The 10643-nt window shown below is 43.5% G+C and overlaps 1 protein-coding gene across 1 annotated transcript in view; it reads right to left on the bottom strand.

Moving 5' to 3' along the window:
• Positions 1-2076: 2076 nt before the first annotated feature.
• Positions 2077-10643, bottom strand: part of LOC121946467 (uncharacterized) — a 34524-nt gene continuing 25957 nt past the window's right edge. Inside the window, exon 17 of the mRNA XM_042491030.2 lies at positions 2077-10555. Within this exon, the coding sequence (XP_042346964.2) occupies positions 2640-10555 (7916 nt within the window). The 3' untranslated portion in view covers positions 2077-2639. The remainder of the gene's footprint in view (positions 10556-10643) is intronic.

The following is a 10643-nucleotide window of genomic DNA, read 5'->3' as shown; positions in this document are numbered from 1 at the left end:
CAGATTATTTTAAATCAGGGGTGTCCAAACTTTTTTGACCTGGGGCCGGTGTTGTGTGGAAGACTGTTTCCCCATCGATATGTGTTCCCCCATATCTAAACCTGACCCAAACCCTTAGTTTTTTATGGCTGGATACTTATAGCACTTATCATTTTATGGTTTTATGAACCCATATGTGTTTTATTTTTACTTGAACACTAACATAATTCTATTTTGAATAATTTATATATTGTATTTAAATATGTTATTCATCTATCAAATGTATTTATTATATTCGTAATATTCCCTCTTCTATTTTCACCCACTCCCCCTCTTTTTATGAAATATTAATTTTAGGCATTTTATATTAAATGCTATATTTATATTATTTAAACTGCCATTTTAAGTAAAATATCTGAGTAGTTATTCCACCACTGAGATATCATATGTCAAAATATATTTGAAAATATCCCAAAAAATCTACAATACCACTGGACTTTTGAGTTCATTTGTCATTTTACAGGAGCAAAGATAATCTGAAAAAAGTGCTCCTCTACAAAATACACTGTAGAAACACAGGCTACACTTCATGTCACTAACAATACCATGTATGTAGGCTATGACATTAGACAAAACAATGAGGATAGATGTACAGAGAGAGAAAATTAACTGCTGTGTGATTCCTACATGTGTTGAATGCCGCAGCAGACTGTAGAACACTACATATTTATTGATTAAATTTGTAAATATTGTATTTCATAATGTCTTTAAGTAACACAATATTATCTCATATTAACTCAAAATTTAAAGTGCAGTATTTGAGTCTGTGTACGTAGTTGCACTCCATCATTGCAACTGCCAAAGCCAGCTCAAAATCAACTCCTTGGTGGATACTGTGATCCTTGATGATGGGATCCTTGATGGTGTAGTGAAGATTCATTTGAATGCTGTCGCCCCCCTTTGGTAAAACATAAGTACTACTGGTGACTTTGGAGGATTATACTGTATAATATTGCTACAGCCAGAGTCAAAATCCTCTATTAGCATAGATGTTTTTCTAAGGACTTTTTCTTTTTTCCCTTTCTCTTGCTGAAACTGTCTGCTTGTCACAAAAAGGCCCTTTAAGAAACTGGAACATTAATAAAAAGGTGTTTGTTATACGTAAATTACCCAATGTTAAGGTTAAACTCAACAGACTGGTCAATATTTCTCAAAAGCAATAAATAACAATGAATGTACTGTTCTTTGTGTTTAACAGTGACCATTCAAATTGATATATTCACTGACAGAATGTAACAAAGTAAATTTATTCAAATACTGTACTTGTTCTAGTGTCCATATTTCATGCTACTTTGTAATTCTACTACAGTACATTTCATAGACAGATATTGTACTTTATACTCATCTACATTCATTATACAACTATACATTTTATGTACAAAATATATGATAATTGTATAAACCATTGTGAATTGTGATAAATGACCTACCAAAAAGAGTAGTAAAAATTAGCATTAAAATTCTAATGACACATGAATGCATTAGTGTTAGCAATCCAATAGCACTGCTGGCATAGACATTTTGTATGTTAACTTCTGAGTAAGTTCCCCTTATTGTTCTTTTACGTAAAGAACATTTTTACATTTTCAACTTTCTATGGAGTACTCTTACATAGTGGTATTTTTACTTTTATTTAAGAATGTGAAATAGACTTAAACAATTGGGCATATTAATCACATATATACATTTTAAATTATGAAACAAGCTTTTTTATTTTTATATTAATTTCAAAGTTGAGGTTCTTGCCTTGCACCAAACTGTAATACAATCATGATGTACCGTTATATCTTTTATATATGGCTTCTGAAGAGACTGGTCTTTGGCAAATTTGAACCACTAAAATGTGTCATTAACCTCTGCAGAGGACTTTTTAGTTGTACCTCTAAAAATATAAGCCAGAGCTTAATTTATTACCACAAAAGTAACAGCAGTGACTATGAGCTGTAATATGGGGTTTGTGTTTTGAAGTTACAGATTTGGGCACTACTCTTATAGCAATCAAACAATTCCAGATATTAATGACAAGATCAGACTAAATATTTTTTTAAAAAAAGGTATATATCATTTTATTGACCTCTTGCATTGTAAGAGAACAATGAAACAAGCCATTTTCTTCATCAGCAGAACACAAAGGCCAGATTAAGGCTACAGTACTAACACTATGGCTGTGTTAAAAAAAAGAAAGAAAAAAAGGAAACAAAATAACATAACATTTTCTGTACAAAACACTTCTGACTATGTCCAACTAGAAATGCACATCGGGTTGAATTTACAAGTGTTTGATTAAATTTAAGAGGCATTTAGTCATATTCAAATAACAAAAATAAATGTATATACTTTGAATACAAGACAAACTACAACATAAAAGGGTGCCTCTGAGCTTTTTCATATCAAGCTACAATGTCTGATCTTTCACACTGGCTTTGCCTGTAGATCTTGTTGTAATTTCAATAAGACACGGACAACCACTTTCCTTGAGAAAAATACATTCAGTGTGTGTTATGCTATAGTACCTCCTTGATACTAAGCCTTTTTGCAAGTTTACCTTATCTAACTTTACTGTCTTAAGGGGTCAATGCGTCATGATCTTTATCCTATTTCTAAGTTGGCTGAACATTGCTTTTATTTCCATCACTATCCATACTTTGATTGGTTTTAGTTTCTAATACACATACACCTTGTTTATCCGTTTCATTGGCCACTTCAGTTTTCTTCCCATTTTCTCCATCCCCTCTGCCTTTATCTGCAGTGGTGCTTATTTTACCAGCGGGACTTCTCTCCTGCTCCTGACTTTGTCCTTTAACCAATTCTCTTTCTTGACTCACTGGTCTACTTCTTCTCCACTCCCTGTCTGTTGGGTGACCCATTTGTACTCGTTTTGGGCTGAAGACATCAGGATTGTTAGACATACGATTTGGGAAACGCATAAGACCTGTAGGAGTGGGAAGTAAGGCAGCTCTCTGTCTCTGGGGCTTTAAAGCCTGTTGATTTTGTAGATTGTCAAAACGGGAGCATGACTTTTCTCCACTGTTTTGATATAGACCTTGGGGTCCATTGTACAGAGCAGAATGTGGATCAGTAGGGCATTTAAATCTCATAAATTGATGAGGGCTATTGAAATGAGATGATGTTGTCATGTCTGACCCTCTGCTATCACACCCTGGGCCCCTTATATCTGACCCTTTTATGTCATCCATCATGATTGGCTCAGACTTCCTTGAGTCTAACCCTGAGCCCATTATGCCTAGACCGCCTCCATCAAACTCAGGGCCCTCAGTGTTTGTATCCCACTTTCTAGGCCTATGTCTTATATCTGAATATTCAGGTGCTGGTCCCCTCATATCTGTTTTACCATCAATGATTGAATTTCTGTTTTCAGGCACTGATCCTCTTAAATCGGGACCTCTTGGGCCTCTTCTATCAAGACCCTCCATTTCAAATCCTCTCCTGTTGTGGCCTGACTTTATTAAGTCTGGAGCGCCCTCATGAGCCTCGGGTCCTTCCGTGTTTGGCCCTCTCATATTACCCCTGAAGTCTGACTGCTTCCATTCATTCCCTATATCTGGACCCTGTCTCATATCTGATCCTAATTCTCTCATTCCTAAACCTCTCCTAAATGGTCCAGGTCCCCTTCTGTTTGGCCTTGCCCTCCCTCTATCATTTCCAGGTCCTTCCCTAACAGGCCCAGGGCATACCATGTCTGGGTTACCTTGGACAGGCCCTGGACGCCTGAAATTAGGGCCACTCCAATCATCTCCTGGACCTCTCAAATGCCCCCGAAATGGCATATTTGGCCTTTCCTGCATGACCCTTGGTCCCCTACATCCAGGGCCTCTCCACTCTCTAGGAGGAACATACCTACTATATTCTTCAACCTGGTCACCAGGACCTTCTTGGATGGGGCCTGGACCCCTGTTACCATGCCTTTCCCAATCATCACTTGAACATTCTCTTCCATTTTCTACAGAATCCATATCGGGCCCTCTTCCATCTGACCATTGTTCCTCTGTGTCTGTGCCTCTTCTTTCAGTTTCAGAGCCCCTGTAATCCGGCCCTTTCCATCTTTCTCCCCGGGTTAGACTGCTCCTATCTGGCCCTAGTCCTCTGTTTCCTCTTACAGGTCTTGAATCTCTCAAGTTTCTACCTGTTCTATCAGGTCTTTGGCTCTCTGAATCTGGGTTCATATGGATAGGTTCTGACCCTCTAAAGTCAGCAATTCCCCAGTCATCTTTTCTATGTCTTAGACCTTCTGTATTTGGACCTTTCTGCCTGATGCCTGGGGCTTTAAAGTCTGGGCCACCTGATCTTCTCCAGTCTGGTCCTGGGCCCTCCATATCTGGACCTATCCTTTCATCCCGAAGCTCTCTGAAGCCTGGGCCTCCTGGCTCTTGCCTATCAGATTCAGGGCCCTCAATATCTGGACCTCTACTTTCGTAACCTGGTATTCTAAAATCAGGACCTCTTGGACATTTCCTATCAGGCCCTGGACCCTCCAAAAAAGTTCTTTCAGGTCTTACTCCTTTGAAGTGTGGACCTTTCCTATCAGACTCTGGGCCCTCCATATCTGAAGGTCTTCTTTCTGGATTAGGACCCCTGAACTGTGGGCCACCTGGAAAGCTCCAGTTGTTTTCAGTTCCCTCCATTTCTGGAGGTATTCTCTCTGACATAGAACCTCTGAAATTTGGATCTTCGAGTCCTCTCCTGTCAGGCCCTAGGCCTTCTCTGTTTGGGTCTGTATTGGGCCTCCTCATGCCTGGACCTCCCGGCACTCTCCTGTGAGGCCCTGGACCCTCTATACTGGAAAATGGTCTGTCAGGCCTTGGTCCCCTGATGTCTGTACCTCTCCTTTCAGGCACTGGGCCCTCAATATTTGGGTGTCCACTCTCTGGTCCAGGGCCCCTGAAGTGTGATCCTCTCTGTCCTCTACTGTGAGGTCCTGTGGCTTCTGGACCAGTTCTTTCAGGCACCATTCCTGTTAAGTCTGACCCAGGACCACAATCTGGGGCTACTGGTTCTCTCCTAAAAGGTCCTGGTCCATCCATGGCTAGACCTCTCCTTTCAGGCCCTGGTCCATGGAATTCTAGATGTCTTGGTCCTCTCTTGTCAGGCTCTTGAGTGTCCATATCAGGATCAATCATATCAGGTCCTACTCCACTGAAATCTGGACCTCCTGATCCTCTTCTGTCAGATCCTGAAGACTCTAGACCTCTCCTTTCGGTGTGCTCCATAGATAAACTTCTCCTTTCAGGCCCTGGACCTCTGAAATCTGGACCTCCAGGCCTTCTCCTGTCAGGCCAAGGACCCTCCATAGGTGTGCTTCTCCTTTCAGGCCCAGTTCCCCTGAAATCTGGACCCCCGGGTCCACTCCAATCAGGCCCAAGATCCTCCATAGATGGACCTCTCCTTTCGGGGCCTGGTCCCCTGAAAGCTGAACCTCCAGGTCCTCTCCTATCAGGCCCAGGATCCTCCATAGCTGGACCTCTCCTTTCAAGATGTTCCAACGATAAACCTCTCCTCTCAGGCCATGGTCCTCTGAAATCTGGACCTCCAGGTCCTCTCCTATCAGGTCCAGGACCCTCCATAACTGCACCTCTCCTTTCATGACGCTCCATAGATGAACCTCTCCTCTCAGGTCCTGGTCGTCTGAATTCTGGACCTCCAGGTCCTCTTCTGTCAGGTCCTGGAGCCTCCATTGCCAGACCTCCTCTATCATGACGCTCCATAGATAAACCTCTCCTCTCAGGTCCTGGTCCTCTAAAATCTGGACCTCCAGGTCCTCTCCTGTCAAGCCCAGGGCCATCCATAGCTGGACCTCTCCTTTCAGGTCCTTGTCCCCTGAAATCTGGACCCCCAGCTTCTCTTCTGTCAGGCCCAGGGCCCTCCATCTCTGGACCTCTCCTTTCAGGTCCTAGTCGTCTGAAATCTGGGCCTCCATGTCCTCTTCTGGCAGGTAAAGCATGCTCCATAGCTGGACCTCTGCTTTCAGGTCCTGGTCCTCTGAAATCTGGAACTCCAGGTCCTCGCCTGTCAGGCACAAGACCCTCCATAGCTGCAGGCCCATGTTCCCAGACATCTTTATCTTCTGGTCCTCTTCTTTCATACCCTGTACCCTCCATATCAGGATCTTTTCTATCAGGCCACGGCCCCTTGATTTCTGGACCTCCTGGTCCTCTTAAGCCAGATCCTAGACCCTCCATGGGTGGACCCTTTCTCTCAGGTCCCAGACCTCTGAAATATGGACCCCCAGGCCCTCTCCTGTTAGGCCCCAGACCCTTTGTATCTAGTCCTTTCCTTTCAAGTTCCGGTCGCACAAAGTGTGGAACCATTGGTCCCTGCATGCTAGGTTCTAGATCAGTCTTCTCAGGTTCTGGTCTGATGCAATCTGGAACGCCTGGTCCTCTCCTGTCATGCCTAAAGTCTTCTATGTTTAGACCAGTCACTTCAGACCCTGGTCTTTCAGAGTCTCCAGCACCTCTCCTGTCAGGTGCCTGGCTCTCCATGTTTGAACTTCTCCTATTAGCCTGATGGACTCCCCATTCATCTGGTATAAATGGCCCTCCTCTGACTTGATCAGATACTCTCCTATCTGGCCCTCTCCAGTCATCTCTTATGTCTGATCTTGGGTCACTCCAATTTGGACCACTCATTTGTGGACCAAAGCCTTTATTTTGACTCCTCTGATCCCTGATATCAGGACAAACAACACCTGGTCCTTGACCTCTCCAATCTGGATTTGTAATGTTTTCCATACCATCACCCCTTTTATCTGAACCACTTGTACCACCTATATCTTGACCAGGTCCCATATAACTTCGTTCTGCCATATCTGGCCTCCTTAATTCATTAATAGTTTCTAATTCTCTCACATCAGGGCCATGCACACTCCTTTCAGCCCTAATACTGGGACATGGCTCCTTGAAATGTTCTCTAGGCCCACTACTGTGTTGACCAATGCGGGAAATGTTAGACCCACCACTTTCATAACTTCTGTCTGGCCCTGGTCCTCTCATGGGAACTTCTTCCCCTCTTTGTAGGCCCCACCTCTTATCTGTCATTGCTGGAGATATTCTATTTGCCCTTAAAACTCTGCCCTCTGAACCTGTAGTTGTGTTTGGATCTAAACTCCTTTCTTTACCACTCCCCACCCTGCTCAAATCTTCATCTCTCCCATGTGCCTGAAAACCCCTTTTTTGGGGGGGCATCTCCTCTAAAATTGGACTGCCATCATGCTTTGGTTGCCTTTGAACTCCTTCTGAACCCCTAAAAGATGGATCTGGTCTCATTATACCTGTGCTTTGATCTCTAACACCTCTACTCCTCATAGGAGATACCCTAACCCCAGCATGTGGACTTTCACCCCTACTGTTTTGGCCTTTACCTCTTCCTATCATATCTTGCACCATGCCTTCTATCTGTTGACCCTTAAAAGATTGATCTCTCGCCATTTCCATCACATCTAGCCTGCAATCTGGGTTTTCAGGACTTGGATGGTACACAGCTGATAAAGGCCCCCTTGTGCCCCTTACATCAGGCCCAGGTATATATGATGAAGGGCTCTTCATGACTGGATCTCTCCTTTCGCTCTGTGGGCCTGATTCTCCCATATCTGAATCCTTAACTGTTGGTACAGGCATTTGTTCTCTAACTTCTGGTTCCCTATGTCTCATATCAGGGCCTGAACCCTTTACATCTGGGATCATTCCTGGCATACCAGATAGGTCTTGTGTCTGTGATTCAAGACCCCAAATGTTGGCACTTAAGCCTTTCATGCCTCGACCTCTTATACTAGTCCCCAGGAATCTAATTCCTGTTTCTCTAGGATCTATGTGTGGTCCCCTTTGTCCAAGTTCTTTTGTGTCTGATCCTGCACCCCTAATACTTGGACCACTCATACCTTGTTCTGGACAATTTGTCCTTGGATGTATTTTAGGTTCTGTGCCCTGAATATGTGAGCCTGGAGATGAATTTGAATGGCCTCTTCCCTGACCCAGTATTTCTGGATGCTTAAAGCCTGGGCTTCCCCCTTCAATCTGTTTGTCTGCATCGATCATACCTTTATCTGTGGTACCTCGGACCTGTAGATTTTGGGCTCTCAAATCCTTATTTCTAACATCTGCTATTGGACCTCCAGCAGTAGGCCACAGTATATTAGACACTGTTGCTTGACCACAAATAGAAAGAAAATTATTTTCAGCTTTAACAAAAGGCATTGAGGTATGCATCCCAGATTCTCTGATTTCATCAATCTTTACAGAGTCACTCTTTTCTGTGCTGCTAGGTTTCAAAAACTGTGGCTCTGGATCAGGGCTCTGGGGAGAATCTCGAATAGGAGGGTCAATTTCTCTTAGAGGAATTGTACTGTCAAGTTTGTCTAAGAACAGAGTTTCCTGTTGAGAGGGTTTATCCACTTGTGTAAAAGAAACACTGCCTGTGTCATTGTGGCTGACTGAAGTTTTTTGAAGCTCCTGGGATTTTAGTGGTTCTGAAGTCCCAAGCTTCACACTGTGAAGAAGTTCGTGTGAACAGGAAGAAAGAGCTTTATCAACACTCTCACCAAGATTGCTTTTTAGCTGATGTCCATCAGGTTCATTTTTAATAGTAACCGAGGTAAATGATGGTGTATTACCTTCTACAAGTTCTCCAACAACAGAGTCTGAAGAGTCTAAAGCATTACACACAACACTAATAGGCTTCGATTTCTCGAGGACTTCAGGGGAAGGTCCTCTGTGCTGTTTTGGTGAAAAGGACCCAGAATCTTTTTTTCTAGGAGTTGATGGGGATCTTCTACGCCCATGAGAATGGCGGCGTGTAGTATGCTCTTTTCGGTGGCGACTGTGGTGCTCAGACTGCTCTCTAGCTCTATGCCTTGACCTGTCTCTGTCACTTCTCTTGTTTCTATCCCTTTCTCTACGTCTCCGGGAATGTGAAGGTGAACGCTGCTGTGATCTCTTTGAAGGACTTTTATGGCGGTCCCTTTCACGATGACTCCGCTTCTTTGGTGAGAGCTTTCGCTTTCTACTATGGTGTGAATTCTGAGAAGTGCCTTTGCGGCTGGCACTATGCCCTGTTCTAGACAAAGAGGAATCACGAGTCTTTATACTGCCACTCTGAAACACATCATCTTGAATTTCATTGAAAAGTGATTCATCCTCTGGATCATAAGCTACGTCAGAATCTGCAATCTCTCCAGCAGAGGAATACTTGTCACTTTCCTTAACATTTCCCTGTGTTTGATCTTTCTCTGTAACAGTATCTGTATCATTTTCTGATTTAGGGATGGCAGTTGCGTCCTCCCGCTTAACAATTTGTGAATCCATGTTTGAACTCTTGGGAGTCTCTGTAAGGTTGTTGGTCTTGTCTTTTGTTTCTGACAGTTGACTGAGAGGCAAAGATTTTTGTGGTGGCGACATCAAGGAATCAGAAACAGAAAAGTGTGCCATGAACATACCCACCGCCTCTCTCTGTTGACGCAGTGCCTCTTCCTGTTCCTTCAACTGCCGTTTTTGCTCTTCAATCTGCTTATTGAGCTCCTCAAGCATCCGCTGTTGTTCAGTTAGTGTTGCAGCTGAAACAACCACAGTGCCTGTAGGAATGTTCTGCAATGTGCCAGCTGGGGTGGAGGTTTGGGCTGGAGAGGATGTGGGAGCTGGTGTTACAGTCTGGGTGGATACTGGGGTTGGGCATGGTGAAGAATCTGATGTTTGAGTTTGAACAGGAGGCTTTTTCACAGTATTATCACTTTGAATATCTGCAAAGATAGTGTCGTCCTCTGGATCATAGGCAACATCATCGTCTACAATCCTTGATGTTTTTGGGCCATCTGCCTTGATTTGTTCTATGCACTGAGGAGCAGCCATTCCATATCCCATTCCTGGATCATACTCCTCTTCTGGGTCATATGGTCGGTCAAAGTCATTCTCCTCTTTGTCTTCTATTTTTTTGACTTTTGATTTCTGTCCATACTGTTGAACAATTGGATCTACCATTGATCCAGACACCTGAGAAAACACTGGGACCTTCTTATCACTAACTGTTGTTGTGGAGCTTCCATCAGAAGAGGCCACAGACTCAGACTGCTTATTGCCAAACAAACTTTTCAAAATAGTCCGCAGTGGTGAGTTGTTACTGGATGCTGATGTGGGGTTTTTGTCAGAGATCCTATTAGAGGTGGACTGAGTGGAAGCAGTTGAGGTGGAAGAGGGAGGGTTTGATTTGATTGCAGTCAGTCGAGATGGTATGGTAACTGAGCCAGAGGAGGAAGAGTCTGATGGTGATCCAGGGCAAGGAGGAGAGCAAGGTGGGGTGGTGCTAGCAGGAGTCTCTGGATCATAGGGTTGGAATACCTCCAACTTGTCAGACCCATAAAGAGCTGGGGGCTTTGGGATCCACATAGGGTCTTTGGACAAATGAACTTTGGGTCTTTTCTCTTCAATCTCTTGAGGCAAGCCTCCTGGACGTTTTGACTTCTGGATGACGGCCAGACCCAGAAGGAGATTGGGTCTGTTTTTTTCAAGCCCTGCGAAAAAGAAAGAAAATAAACATTAGAACAAGTTTAAACTACTGAAAATTGGCAAGCCATTATTCAAATAGCAAATTTTATTTCC

The sequence above is a fragment of the Plectropomus leopardus genome, chromosome 9, assembly GCF_026936395.1.
Source record: "Plectropomus leopardus strain MGB_pleo_1.0 chromosome 9, ASM2693639v1, whole genome shotgun sequence".
Lineage (NCBI taxonomy): Eukaryota > Metazoa > Chordata > Actinopteri > Perciformes > Serranidae > Plectropomus > Plectropomus leopardus.
Note: the sequence above shows the minus strand (reverse complement) of the source record. Positions and strands in the feature narration are given on the sequence as shown.